A 15272-nucleotide genomic window follows, 5' to 3' on the forward strand; every position below is an offset into this window, starting at 1 on the left:
ACTTCTCCTCGTACAGACTAGATTCACAGAGCACAACTTATAAGTGATTAGGATATAAGCCAGTCATACTTCATCCATTGGCTACTGTATTGGTGTATTACACTCACAAAACCGTAAATATTTAACTTGTACGGGGTGAGTGGGCTTGGTATGGCAGAAAACAATGTAATATAGAAAAGGTGATTGTGCCACAACCTTCAAGTTCCAAAAGCAGCTTCACGATATGCTGGAGATAGTGGCAATGACTGGCTAAGGCTTGCATATTGATGATCAGCATATTTACTTGCATAAGGCCCACATTTCAACTCAGCAGTGCAGAAAACTGACAACAAACGTCTCGTTAAGCATCACATGCTGGTTAATTTCTGCAAGCCACTACCAGATGGTACAAGTAGAGTGTGCTAGAAGGGGTTAGTGTGTTCAGGGAGAGCCTGTGGCTGATGCTCCTTTTGTAGACGTTACCAGGTGGCACCACTTCAGCATGAGCTGTATGGAAGCGGTCGTGTTTTTCCTGACACTCTGCAATGACAGCTCGTTGTGACAGTTGCACTTGTGGATGTTTGTAGCTTAATTTTTTTATTCAAGGTCCTCACATGCTTCAATGTGGAGTATTGTGTGAGGGGGTCCAAGAAAGGCTAAACATATTGAAAAGGAGAGCCTGCCAGCCCGTTACATAAATAAAATACAGTGTTATATAACAGTTAGCCATAGAAGTCACAATTGTTGCTTGTTGATTTTCTGTAGCCGAATGATGTACAAGTGTCGAAATGCACATGCAATTTTTACAATTACGTGTCACAAATGAAAAAATTTATGAATGAAAACCTACTCCTTTGTATGCAGATACCACTCAAATAATATATGAACATTCTGTAAAGAGACTGGCTACTTAACTTCTAAAATTCCCAGGAATAACCCTCTACTGGAGACAGCAAAAGTAATAATAGCAAAATGATTATTTACCTAATTACTCAATTATTAAGGTAATATGAGTAATGCAAACCAAGTGCAAACTTAGTTTTCATTAATTACTTACTTAATTTACACATTGAATAGTTGAATAATTAGTTAACTTATTTGAGATTGATTGAATAATTCATAATTATAGATTTCACTTACATGAGTTGCTTCAAAGCTGGATAATTAAAAGTGATTGAATACTTTATATTGCATTCACATCTTTATATTGTGGTGACAACAGCTGTGTATAATTCACACTGGAACACCTCAGGAAAAAGAGAGCCTTTATTTTAAACGAATGCATCGTTTGAACTACACAAACTACAAAAAAAAAAATCACCAACACAAAGTTGGATGCACATGCTAGCAGCGCACAACCAGCAAAACTGACAACAGCAGGAATGAGCGATGGGAAACCCTATGTGATGGATGTCGACACCGGCGCTGCTGTCACATAGGCTGGCATCTAAGTGCCAGACCTTTCCACACTCCCGGCCTCACGGCAACGCATGGTGCATACCGTCCCTGAGCACACTACCCCCTTATAGTACACTGCAGTACTGGTCAACTAGTTACTGTTCTGTCCTGCTGCTGCAACGGCATTATCATCATCATCAGATTGCACGGCATAGATCCAGTGCACTTAAACAGTATTGTGTGTGCTACAGCAGACTGCTTAGCCAGCTGCATCACACTTTTGGGGATGTTCTGCAGCAGTTTTGTTCATGACCATCCTCAAGAGTTTCGAGGTGACAGGAATCTGACAGGTATGAATGGCGTAGTGGACGACCAGCTTTATGAAAGTGCTGATGAGGTGAGCTCACTAAAAACGAGGATGACTGAATAAAATAGTTTATAGTTGGTTGCACCAGTGGTCGCATCCTTCTGCACAACAGTCTGAGTGCAGTTCGACACTTCAGCGAGTAGCCATAATCCTGCCTCATGTAAAGCCCGCACACTGTAGAACATATAAAGATTGCTGGCCTTACACGAGTAAATACAGTATTTGAAAATATGCATATTGCTTAACCTCCATTAAGTATCTCCCATAGTAAAAGGAAAAATATTCATAAAAACATTAAAATCTGCGACACCACGCAATAATGTCATCTCTTCGGTGGCTTATGAATGGGATAAATTACAAGTTAACCTTCAATTGCCATTTTCTATAGAAATGCTGTGAAGGGCTCTCACACTTGCATGTACCTAAATAAAATCACGGTGAAATATCCATATCTAGCTATACAGCTTGTGAGGTTCTCACCCATGCTCTTGGGACAAAGGAATGACAACACAGTAGTGCAAACAATCACAAGGGCATTTATTGCATCTTTCATAGATCAATGTCTGCTAGCCGAGTTGCTATCCCCAAAACATGCCGATGGGCGCGTGACAAATATAGGAAGTCCCACTCACCGTGACCGGATAGTGAGCGAATATGTTCACCCCCATGCTGGATCCCAACGCCTGGTCGTTCGCGTGTACAGTCACGTGAACGGTGGCGTGTTCGAACGAGGCCTCACGAGACGGTCTCGCAGACCATGGATCGGCGTACGCGCGGAACGTCCGTGCTGCTTGACGACCTCGAACCAAAGAGGAAGAGCATTCTCCTTTACGCGCCAAAGTAACCTCGCCGCGAGGCGGCGTTAGCAGTGCAACACTTGCGCCATCTCGCGTACTGCGCTTCAACCACACCGACCGCTGCGGGCCCCAGGCCACACGGCGAAGCCGGATTACAGAAGAGAGCTATGCGGGGAAAACAACATATCAGGGGATGCATGAGAGTCGCGCATACCCACATCCCCCAACCTTAAATCACTACACATGCCGGCGACACATGTCACACGGTCTAACATCAACGCGTGCTTCGCGAGCAAGGTAGTACATGCAACAGTGGCCGCGGCAAGGAAATGTCCACACGCTGTCCATAACATGCGAGCCGACATTGCCCTTGGGTACACCGCTAGTCCACTGGTCACAGCAGCAGCTCTGCAGACTCAACGGCACGATTCCAGGCTGGGACTCCGAAAACGGCGATGCAGTAGTCAACACGAGCAAGCGTCGCTTGCGCCGACGCGCGAGCCGTGGTAGCTGTCGGTGATCACCGGCTCTTTTCTCCGTCGCCGAGGGTTGCAAGCTGGATACAGGCAGCCGCCGAAGTCGCTGCGCCGAACTGGCCACAGCATCACCATTGCCCGTTGGCTCGATCGTAGTCCAGGGCAGCAGCGCAGATGATGTGCAGGTAACAGCAAACGAGGGGTGACTCCACTCACGCTGCGTACACTCAACGCACTCGACAAACACTTAAGTAGTGCAAGTAAGAGAAATTCTGCATGCGCATCGCCCATGTGGTACGATGTTCAACTCGGCTAGCAAATGATTGGGCAGCTACTCAGATGATAAGTTCACGTGAACGAAGCTTGCTTCCTTGAGTCGAACAAGTAATCTCAATTCGTGCGAGGCTCACTAGAATGAGGGAAGCAAAGTGCAACACCTCAACACCACAGTCCACCAGGTTGTGTCCTTCCACGGTCGACAGGCAACTTCATAAAGCCTAAGGCCTGAACCGTCGCTACCCTGACAGCAACCGGCATCCAAAAAACAACACCCAAAATGGGCACAAAGACGCAGCCGCGAGGAGACATCAGCTTTGTTAGGTGGTCCTACCCCGCTCGGTGCACACAGCATCCGAGTTGACGGCGCCCACCGTCCCAGACGGTGTCGGGACGCCCGGTGCCAGGCCGCAATACTAGTCAGCCCGTAGCAGCACCCGTGGCCCGCAGCCACCCGGCTCCCAGGGCCGCGACTTCATCAGAGTCAATGAAATAGAAGAAGCTATTTACATAACAAATTCTGACCAACCACGAGGCTTCCATACTCACTCGCTTAAGGCTTGCCAATGCTCCGCGGGCACTAGGCCTCGCTCTCCCAGGATGTAGACCATATGGCTCTCGTACTGACGAATGTCATTAAAAAAAATAATTTGCGAAAAGGCTTAGCATGTTGAAAAGTTCAACACACTACAGCCACTGTCGCCTCACTCAAGAAAGCATGCCGCCAACGCTAGCGCTCAAGATCCACGCTAGCCCTACGTTTCGGTTCAAACGTCTCGAATGAAGCAAAACTGTTAAAACTATCGTCCGATGCCCCAAGAGGTCCACGTTGGGCAGCCAGAAGTGGGGTTCCCACCCGTGCTCTTGGGACAAAAGAACGACACCACAGTAGTGCAAACAATCACAAGGGCATTTATTGCACCTTTCATAGATTAATGTCTGCTAGCCAAGTTGCTATCCCCAAAACATGCCGATGGGCGCGTGACAAATATAGGAAGTCTGACTCACCACGACCAGATAACGAGCGAATGTGTTCGCCCCTATACTGGATCCCAACGCCTGGTCGTTCGCGCGTACAATCATGCGAACGGTGGCACGTTCAAACGAGGCCTGACGAGACGGTCTCACAGATCATGGATCGACGCACGCGTGGGTTCCGCGCCGCTTGACGACCTCGAACCAAAGAGGAAGAGCATTCTCTTTTACAGGCCAAAGTAACCCCGCAGTGAGGCGGCGTTAGCAGCACAACACTTGCGCCATCTCATGTACTACTACGCTTCAACCACACCGACCACCGTGGGCCCCAGGCCACGCGACGAAGCCAGATTACAGAGGACGGGAGCTATGCGGGGAACACAACATATCAAGGGATGCATGAGAGTTGCACATCCCCACAAGCTAGAAAGGTGCAGGCATTCTTTAAAAAATTGAATAGTTGAAAAAAATCAAGCTTTTGCATAACTTCGACATAAGGGCCCTAAACTGCAGCCATCAGACACTCATTACAAGCCACACTGAGGAATTTTGTCGCAGCTACCATTTTCACCATATTATCTTGAACATCATTTTCAGAGCATGCTGATAGGCTACTAAGCCAACAAAAGGAGACTATGAAAAATAACCTTTGTTATCTTTGAGTGACCGCACCTCCCGTATTTTCAAGTCATGCTGCCAAGCTCATATTTTACATGTTTATTTTACAGCATGCTGAATTATCAGATGGAGTGCAGTCACATGCTTCAATTGGAGCTGCACACTGGCAATATATATATATATATATATTTTTTTAATACAGTGAAAGCTCGTTAATTCGAACTTCAATAATTCGAATTTATGGATAATTCGAACTGTACGATTTGGTCCGGCCAAGCTCCACAGAAGTCTATGTATAAAAAAGTCCGTTAATTCGAATGCGAGAAGGTTCTCTCATGGATAATTCGAACTACGCTCACCTGGCACACGGCCAGAGAAAAGCGCCTACTGCCTACACACAAGGCTGTATTGCCTCCGAAACGGAGAGAACGGCGAGAGAAGGCAAAATCGGAATAAAATCTAACCGACGCGGGGTCAGCCAGAAGGCAGTGGCGGCTTCCGCCTCTCCGTTCTACGTAACCTCCAAGACTTCTTTCCCGTTGCAAATCTCGGAGGCTTTGCAAATCTTGTACAGCTGCTAATGTTGTGCGGAGATGGCACGGCAAGCGCCAAAACACAGCGAATCAGGTACGTCGCAGCTGCGCTTGCAATCAAGAACCAACGAATCAGGGCCTTCGCCACCTTCACATGTTCAGCGTCTTTGTCTCGGCAGTCTTCATCGGTTGTGCACCTCTGTTTTCAGCTTAGGAGGTATCGGCCGTCGCGAATCATTGTGATAGTGTTAAGCCTTGGCTAACGTTCGTTTCGGTGGACATCGGTGGTGTGGCACAGTCGGACCCAGAGCTTCGACTTGAAGATGGCGTGTGCCCGCGGCACACGCCATCGCTTTCTGACACGCCAAATTTCTGACATGCGCTACTGCTTCCAAATCGCAGTGTACTGTTGCTCTCCTTCACTTTCGTTAGTTCGAACTTTCGTTAATTCGAACTGAAGCGGCTTCCCCTTGCGGTTTGAATTAACGAGCTTTTACTGTAGTAACACTCTGAAGAAAGGCAATAGCCTCTTTTTCAAGTCATAAAGTTGAAACCAGTAAAGAGCCGGTTCTTTCCAGCACATCCAACAGAGAAGACACACTCTATGTCAACACAAAAGGTATGTGCACAGTAGCTGGCATCATCACTAATTTCTACCAGTCTATTATAGTAGCCTTCAGATTGGCTCAGATAGCTTTAAAGATGACTTCACATTTTGTAAACACCCAGGCCCATGAATAATTGCTCACTGGGCACCTCTTAGCACTAGTCCGTGACCACATCAAGCACACAAAGCAGATCTACATCTTGACCTGGTGTTCAGAAAACGATGTCTTCACTCTGTGCAATAGATTCACACGAGGAGGTGACATGCTTATTCATTGTACAGCCACACATGCACAGTGAGCTGTTTTCAGTATTCTAGCCTAATCCTTTATTCCAGCAAATCACGTTTTAAATCCCTTCCTCTCATCCGATATGTCCACTCCTTAAATGCCAAAACCCAAAATCAATGATCTGGTCTGTTTTACAACTGCAATAAAGCCTATCCTACACAGCATCCTAAAGCAACAGCACCTTTGCTAGTGCCATGTTATACAGTTACTCAGCAGCTGATAAAGATACCGTGGATTGACCAATCATTAAGAATTGCGTCAGAACCGATCTCACAATGACTGTCAATGGTAATGTGCTGGAATTGAACCAATACAGCGAACATGCATTGCCGCTGTCGAAATGAGTTATGTATGAAGCATGTACTGCGGTGGGACACCCCTATTGCACATCCTTAAGAACACTCAGTGCCATCTAGCACTGCCACTGCAAAGCTTACGCGTGGTCTCGGAAATGCATGGCATGTCAGTGCGTGTGAATGCCAAGAAATGCGTCATGCAGCAACTGGGCTCCTCTCTCGCGCTTCTTTCTGGACACACTGCGCCATCTAGTAGCACTGCCGAGAAGTCTGCATGTTGACTCTGAGACAAGATGCGTGGCCCACCAGTGTCTGCGAACGCTGAGAATTGTTCTCTCGCTCGCTGCACACTCAGTGGCACATACTCAGTGACCCAAATTGGCGAGAGGTTCATTGGAAAATGGAACACACACAGTGCGTCCAGGGCATAGCTCACTAAAGTGTTGGCCAGAAAGGCATTAATTGAAAACCAGCACATGCCCAGTGCATTTGTGGAACAGCCTGCTAATTTTTTTAAAATTTAGTTGGAACCTCAAGGGTCCCCAGACGGGACTTTACTTTAGGGTAGCTGTCCTTGAGGAACCCCTGTGAATTGGGTTCAATTCCAATCGGCATCTGAGAAATATAAAGGACCGTTCTTGTCATTGAAGAGCAGCACATTTCCAGTAGCACATACCTAGTTATCCTAGTTGGCACCAAAAATGTTCATTGAAGAGTAGCACACACCTACTGGCTCAGTGACCCAAGTTGGCATCAAAGAGGTTAACTTTAGAACAGCACAAACCAAAAGGCACATTCCCAGTACTCCAAATCGCCGTCAAAGAACTTCTTCGAACAGTGGTACTTACCCAATCCCGTGTCTGCAGTGACCCATGTCGATGTGATAGAGGTTCGTTGACGAGCAGCAGGTGTGTACACATTGCCATCTACTCAGTGATCCAAGTTGATCCAATGGTTGGTTTTGAACCCTGTTACCTCAGCACAGCAGCTATACGACCACTGATTACCCAGTGACCCAGGTAGGTGGGAAAGCAGAACATACAAACATAGATAGACAGATGCATAGCCCCGAAGAGTATGAGAAGTACCCTAAGAAGGTGGACGCATTAAAAGGGGCACATAGAGCAAAGTGTACGGTGTAAAGCTCACCAGCAACATGCAAAACAATGTTAATGAAGTAAGTTTTGCTCACCTAAAGGCAAGGGATCAGCGCCTTTTGGTGTTGCTTCATATTTCCATCCATCCCCACCGTTTTCTATTATACGCCACGAGGCAAATGCACCTAACAAAAAAGAAAGAAAGACTGGCAGTCAGGACTAACACTAATAATGCAGCATCTGATGAATAGAATGAATAGAAATGTTGAAATTTGAGCAAGCCTACGGGTGCTCTAGCTTGTGTTTTCCTAATAGTGCATACGAGGAGGGACCAGAAAAAATTAGGAATGTCTCCAAAGAAAGGAAAAGATTATGTTTTCATTTGGGACCAAAAGGACTTGGATCTCTTCAAAATATTCACCAATAGAGTCAATGCACTTGTCCAACCTCTTCTTGTCCTGCCTTTTCTCCCACAGTTTGAAGCATCTTTGGAGCCTCTCGAGCTTCCTACTGATGAGTGGTCCCAGGGAACATGTCTTCACATTGTGCACAGTGGGAAATCTTATCTTACTAATTTTCTTTTTTAAAAATTAAATAAATCTCATGATGTGCAGTCCGATAAAAGGGATGTGTGGGAAATGTCAGCCAATCTTTTTCGAGTCATTTGCAATTGATTTTTCAAATCCTGGCACAACATCAAACAAGTTTGCTTTTTGTTTTATGTCCTCTGTGAGCAGACAGGGAACAAACACTGTGACAATGCATTACATGCCTGATTCCGCACTCAAAATCTAAGATCCACTAACAAGATCTTCTACTTATGCCAGCAGCTTCTGAAATTTTGTCAGTTGTGTGGCAATGACTTTCGATTTTTTAATGAACATTTCTGGCAACCTCATAAGGTACAACTAGCTGAAGGTTAGTTGAAATGAGAATTGTCTTTACCACACATTTCTTATCTTGGAACAACCAAATCCACTCAAAAACTTGCGTACAGCTCATTGCCTCCTCCATTAATGTTGTTGGAAGCATTTTTAAGGGTTTGTGTGGCCGTGTTTCCTTGGAGGAAAGACTATCTTAACGGGACTTGCTGTTTGTTACAAAAAGACATTATGATATTGCAAGAGTAGCGTGATAACAGTTGGAATAAGTGTCACCAAAAACCTGTAGAACATTTTTTTATGATGTCGGCTTGGCTACTGAGTTGTTAAGTGTCCACCTACACCTACCTAGCGGGAGATCACAGCAATACAATTATGAACAGCGCCATGAAGCAAGTATGGTTTTCTTTTTTTTTTTCTGGCCGGGGGGGGGGGGGGGAGCGCCCGACTCTCCACTCGTACAGTTAGATCAGCTGACCATCACATCGAATTAATTTGTTCAATTGAGCATGTGTGGTAAATGGAGCACTAAAATTAGATGAATACACAACAAATTTACTTTGAAAGAGCAATTAAATAATGCAAGTTCGTTTTTCAAATGTTCGCAGAAAACTTATTTCACAGTTAAAACAAAAAAAATTCATGGGCAATAGTGAGCATGGACAAATTGAGGGGACACACACAAGTTCTATTTTGCACATCCATTTCGTTTAATGCACTTTAGCATTGTTTAACTTGTCTTACTAGCAAGGCGTAACCTTAAAGCAACTATGATTAATAGAATATTTAGAACATGTGAGTATTCACATACAACTGTTCCAGCGCAGACCAGGTGCTTCTGTGAATATAGTACCTCTACAACTGCACATAAGCACTCACTGCCACTGTGATACGAACTGATAGAAGAAAGTATACACCATCAGGTTCTTGCCACGCCGCATCAAGTAGCCAGTAAAAGGGTGAATATAAATACATAGCTACCTTTACTGCCGCAAATGAACAGCCTTAAAGCCAAACCCAAACAGCAGAGTAGCTAGACTTCAGCTACACAACCTGACATGAAGGTTGGGCTCAGACAACTAATGAGCACTCTTAGGCACCTGCTTGCTTGACTAAAGGCTCCAGCTGCAAAGGTGGCACTTAAAGTTATGAACCCTGTTGGCACACTGCCTGCTACTCTATAGCACCGTACGATAGACTTACAGTCTACTGCACACATGGAAAGACACTATGAAGCAAGTGTGCACAGATTGTACTATACAACTGCACACACTGTAGTGATGCAGTCCTCTTCAACTCCCAAACCACCACGGCGGCTATGGCAATCTGCTGCTGAGCATGAGCACATGCCATTCTCAGTCAGCATTCTGACAGAGACAGAATGCAAAAACATTCATGTACCAAGCTTTCAGTGCCTTATTAAAGAACCTTAGGCGGTCAAGATTAATCAGTAACCAGTCACTACTGTGTCTTGTGCATAGTACCTGTGTCAGGGTAACACGTTAGACCCCTTAAACCTTTCCCCCTTTCTCAAGGTAAAAGTCTTCTTCCACACACTAAGTGTGAGAAATGGTGGTTAGCTCTTTTAAAGTTGGCAGCAGTGGTCAATTTTAACAGCCATACTATTCGACCATCAATACTTTTACACTTGCAAAAGATTAGTTTACAGCACAATCTTTTCCGACTTCACCAGAGTCTCTCTTGGGCAAAGGAGAATGCCCTGCCACACAACACCTAAAAAAACTCATCAACATTACACCATAAGCTTTGGTCAAGAAGTCCTCAAAAAGAGGTGGGCAGCACTCTTAGTTATAGGTCTGTTTCCTTGACATCAGAATAAACTGAGTTGGAGAGTTAACCCTCCTTGACATTGAGTCGCAGAGCCTGCCAGCAATTTACTTTCGAGGGGCCGCAGGAAGATTAAAAGATGGCTGTGGATAAAGTTAAGTCTGATGTCTCACTGCAACTTTCCTTACAGGTACACCTATGAGCAAGAGTATATGGACCAGGGATAGTGCAATAAAGCAGTTTTTTCCTCTGCCTGTGAATGCAACTTAAAATTGAGGACTGCAGTCCAAACTTGGCATTGTGAACTTTCTAGTGTGCTCGTCGATTTCAATTTATGCATGTTAATTACAATAAAATCTAGTTTCTTTGGCAATCCTTTCGTCCATATACTTTTGCTCGTGAGTGTACATCAAACAGATCTGGCAGTGTCTTTATCAAAGTACACCCGACGTTTCACGTTGATTTTTCTATGTTTCATGTTAGGATGCCTCGGGCATAGCACACTGAGCAGCTAAATACATGTTTCCCTAGCATTAGCACTTAGTTTGGGTGCATTGTAGTGCAGTGTGCATGTTTTGGCACAGCTCACACTGATCAGCACGCTCATAATTGCTGTAACAATTGCTGCATCTGCTTCAAATGCAAAAGAAAAATGTATTCCATTTCGTGCCTCTCAATGTGATACTATCACGACACGAGTTTATGGCAAATACATTATCATCATCATCATCAGCCTGGTTACGCCCACTGCAGGGCAAAGGCCTTTCTCATACTTCTCCAACTACCCCGGTCATGTACTAATTGTGGCCATGTTGTCCCTGCAAATTTCTGAATCTCTTCTGCCCACCCAACTTTCTGCCGCCCCCTGCTATGCTTCCCTTTCTTTGGAATCCAGTCCATAACCCTTATTGACCATCAGTTACCTTCCCTCCTCATTACATGTCCGGCCCATGCCCATTTCTTTTTTTTTATTTTAACTAAGATGTCATCAACTCGCTTTTGTTCCCTCACCCAATCTGCTCTTTTCTTATCCCTTAACATTACACCCATCATTCTTCTTTCCATAGCTCATTGCGTCGTTCTCAATTTAAGTAGAACCCTTTTCGTAAGCCTACAGGTTTCTGCCCCGTACGCGAGTACTAGGCAAATACGAGGCAAATACAGCATACTGCAATTACGCTTCACTACCGATTCACTAAGTGAATGGTGGAAATCTGTTCATGTACCAGCATTTCCAAATTACAAAGATTTCCATATAGAAGCATGACCCTTCTTCGTATGCAGTCAAATCTACTGACTGCTTTGAAGTCGCCATCAGTTTTTGTTTACGAACAGGTGCAAGTGACCCTTGTCATACAGTTTGCTTTGTCGCTCAAAGCAGTTCTTTCTTAATGCTTTTTCAAGAGACTGCAGAATCATCAGCTACTGAGCCTGGCTGATGACTCGGCACGGCCTAGGCCAATCACACAAGGCGAATCTGAACACAAGCTGAACGCGCGTTTCGAACAATCTCCGATCCGCCCCAATTCCCTAAATTATGTTCTTTTTTTTTTGTTTTGTTCGCAGCACATTGCCTGACATGATGAAAGCCTTTTCGCCACTTACATCTGACAAGGCAAGGCAACAACAAGCAGTACGTCATCACTCTGCTTCGGACCATCGGGACATGGATTTATTAAGTTTTTTGCGTCATTGAGCAATGATTGCTGTCGATATGCCCTACAGCTTGTGCTCCTCACTCTTGCTTGTGCAGGTTCTTCGCTCACACATGCGATGATGGAAAGGTATGCATGTGTGATAAGCAGCTCTGTACATATTTTAACCACTGCAATCATGATGGTATGGTGCAAAGTTCGTGGTATGTGGTTGTGGATGAGCATTTTCCTTATGGATCCAGCATTCCACCATGCCTTTAAGGCAACAAACTGAATTGTTTGCACTTAGGTTGAACGTGGCTTTGACACTTCATTAAAAAAAAATTACTTTTTGTATGACTGTGTTTGTACGAACTTGCAGAAATATATCAGCCATATTTTTTTTTACAGGCAAAATTAAGAGCACTGATGTCATGGATATAGCTGTGAAGGTCATGAAAGGAAGAAGAGAAACATAGACATTCTTCTTTCCTGTCCATCCTGACATACCTGCAGCAAAGACATCACATCAAAGCTGCGTCAAAGCTGCCAGAGCCACACGTAGCAAGGGGGAAACAAAGGTCCTTGTCTGTGTTCAATGTCTGCTCGCATATATAAGCTTTTAAGGTCATGTCTAATTTGTCCTACTCCTCCCAACAGGGCGCAGTTGGACACGATTTGTGGTTTGCAAATTATTTTTTCGACGTTTCCTCACTTCCTCATGGAAACTGCGCTGTTGTAGCCGAATGTCTGGTGCAAATTCAGAGCTGTCAAGCTCCTGTCGATGTGACAAACAAACTATGCAATAAATTAAAAAAGTGAAAATTGACCCTTTTCTCCTCTGCCTTACACAATTTTTTTCCCTCCAGCGTGTCAGGCGCAAAACGAAAGTAAATCGATGATTACGTACGGAAGACAGTGGTCGGCGGGTGGTTGCCCTAGTGCTAACTATCAATCAACGCGTATGCTTGCTTTTAGCCGAGTTGTTCATCCGCATGTGTTCGAGCGATCCGACACACGATGCCATCACCCGCACATAAACGCTAGCGTCAGCGCTGCCTTCTAAAATACTAAAAGAGGCCTTAACGGACCACGTTAACGTTTTCCCAGAACAGTTCTCGAAGTTCAAAAACTCGACAGTGCCAATGAAATGCACAGTAGCTGAAATTTTACGGTGAAATATGCAATAAAAAAAATGCATCCGCCTACGCGATGACAATTACGCACCTATGGGAGAATCTCCGTGCCCGTTCCGAAGCAAATTCCTGCCGTACGGGTTCCCGATGTAAATGCGTTGGTAGTAACGCGGTGGAAGCTCCTCCAAGTGGAACGAGGGAATGCTCCTGCCGTCCCGCAGGCACTTGATCTTCCAGAAGCTGTTGGAGTCGATTATGTCTCGGAAAGGCTTGCATGTACTGCGGCAACTTTTCAGCAGATCCGTGTGACTGACGAAAGACAGCACGTATTCGATTAACGGCTCGGGAAGGTTCATCAAAGGAAAAGGATCGACGGGTTCCATCGATCTTTCAGCACTCGGCGCCGAAAACAGGAAACGCTTGATGTGCTTCATGTCTGTGTCACATTAAACATGCGCAGTGGTTGGCAGGCCTCTGTGTGACGTTTCGTGTTATGCAGGTTGTCACCACACAGTGAAGAACCGACTTGTCATGCTCTGAAAGCTCAACTCACACCGATACCGTACTAACTAGAGTGTACTAATATCAACTAATTTTAACCGCAATCATAAAGATAGAGGTATAGACAAAAAAATAAAGAAGAAGCAGGATCAACGTAGACGCCGGGAGCTGCTAAGCGCCAGCTGGGAGCGTGGCCATAGAATAAAGACATGATAAAGAACCAACCAACGTGACGTGCTCTACAGAAGCCACCTACGGGCTCTATGACGTTATGTATGACGCCAATTGATTATGAGTGGTAATGATGATGACACAAGATGGACAGCTAAGTTAGTTTCGGTTTTTGCAAAATGTCGTCCTCTGCGTCCGAAAAATTGGGCCCGCTAGGGCCATGGCGCGTGCGTCGTGCTTGCGTTGCTTGTGTGTTGGTTGTAGCATTTCTCTATGGTTGTAGGCTGTGTTACTTGACGGAAAGCCGGAGTAGTGGTGGTGCGGCAGTACGGCTTTGGCCTCGGTGAGCTCTGGCAGTACAGAATGTACTACGTTGTGTCACTGCAATACCAGTTGTTCTTTATTCTATGGCAGTACTTTCTTGAGAACTCGGCAGTGGTGACAATTGAAATGTCGAAGTGGCCTAGTGGCGTACCGCCTCGGCAGCGAAGTTTTGCGAACCGCGATGTGGCGTCGCCGTGTCCGACATTGCTTAGCCATTGGCTTAGCGGACACTGAGGGATGTGCTGCTCGCCACAAGTCATGTAAATGCGACTGCGTCGACCGCCCACTGTTCAGCGCTGAATGTGTGTTTGGTGTGCTGTGCTTGAAACGAGTGGTGCAGCCGCGCAGCGGTGGTGCGCAGCAGGGGTGGTGGAGGAGCAGAGTGGCTTAGGGGTTCCAAATGCGCGTTCACAGACATGTGCTCCCGTTTTGGTCTCAGTAGCGGCTGTCGCAGGATTGTGGTGTGCTCCTTGCCTAGTATGAAGTTTACGATGCTAACACACAGCATGTTCGCGTTTTTCCGTATGACGACCAAGTTGAAAACGAGGCATATGTCTGTGTTCTTTGCGTTTGTGCGTTGTAAATTACTTTCTCTTGTGGAAGTTCTGGCAGTCTTATTACGCAATTGAGGAGTACGAACGTAAACATATTTCTGTGTGCCTGTAATTTTAAATTACCTATAATACCCTTTACGACTGATAAGTGGGCTACACGGCCTGTGTGAATCGGCTATCATTTGTTGCGGCGCTCTTCCATGTGGTAGACTGATGCATGGTGCGCGTTTGTCTCTGTACTATTGTAAAAACCATTTGTTTATTCACTCAGTACAAATGTGCTGTCTCTTCGCCGCAGTACATTTTAGTTACGCGGTGAAGCATACTAAAAGTGGGAAGGGGCCGCTCTCGCCCAGCATAGTAAGGCGACCTGAGAGGCGGCGGGTGCGCGAATGTACAAAACTCGTATGTCCATGGTTCCTTTCCACTTTTAGTATGCTTTACCGCAGCACATTGCGTAGGTTTCACCACGAAACATTGGGGTTTTGCGAGAAAGGTAATCCTAAAAAGCCTAATTATGCAACATTTCTTTTGTAGCTTGCCACACCGCAATACTGGGGTGCAAATAAGCATTG

The 15272-nt window shown here is 45.4% G+C and overlaps 1 protein-coding gene and 1 long non-coding RNA gene across 2 annotated transcripts in view; one reads left to right on the forward strand and one right to left on the reverse strand.

Annotated features, from left to right (window-relative positions):
• The window catches only part of LOC135901521 (F-box only protein 6-like), a 28237-nt gene extending 14356 nt beyond the window's left edge, over window positions 1-13881 (reverse strand). Inside the window, exons 1-2 of the mRNA XM_065431363.2 lie at window positions 13239-13881; window positions 7804-7893 (exon numbers count right to left, since the gene is read on the reverse strand). Of these exons, the coding sequence (XP_065287435.2) occupies window positions 7804-7893; window positions 13239-13581 (433 nt within the window). The 5' untranslated portion in view covers window positions 13582-13881. The remainder of the gene's footprint in view (window positions 1-7803; window positions 7894-13238) is intronic.
• Window positions 1098-12158, forward strand: LOC139057189 (uncharacterized). The gene is made up of 3 exons (XR_011512618.1): window positions 1098-6038; window positions 11944-12010; window positions 12131-12158. It is a non-coding gene; the product is annotated as an uncharacterized lncRNA (long non-coding RNA).
• Window positions 13882-15272: the final 1391 nt, after the last annotated feature.

The sequence above is a fragment of the Dermacentor albipictus genome, chromosome 3 (genome assembly GCF_038994185.2).
Source record: "Dermacentor albipictus isolate Rhodes 1998 colony chromosome 3, USDA_Dalb.pri_finalv2, whole genome shotgun sequence".
NCBI lineage: Eukaryota > Metazoa > Arthropoda > Arachnida > Ixodida > Ixodidae > Dermacentor > Dermacentor albipictus.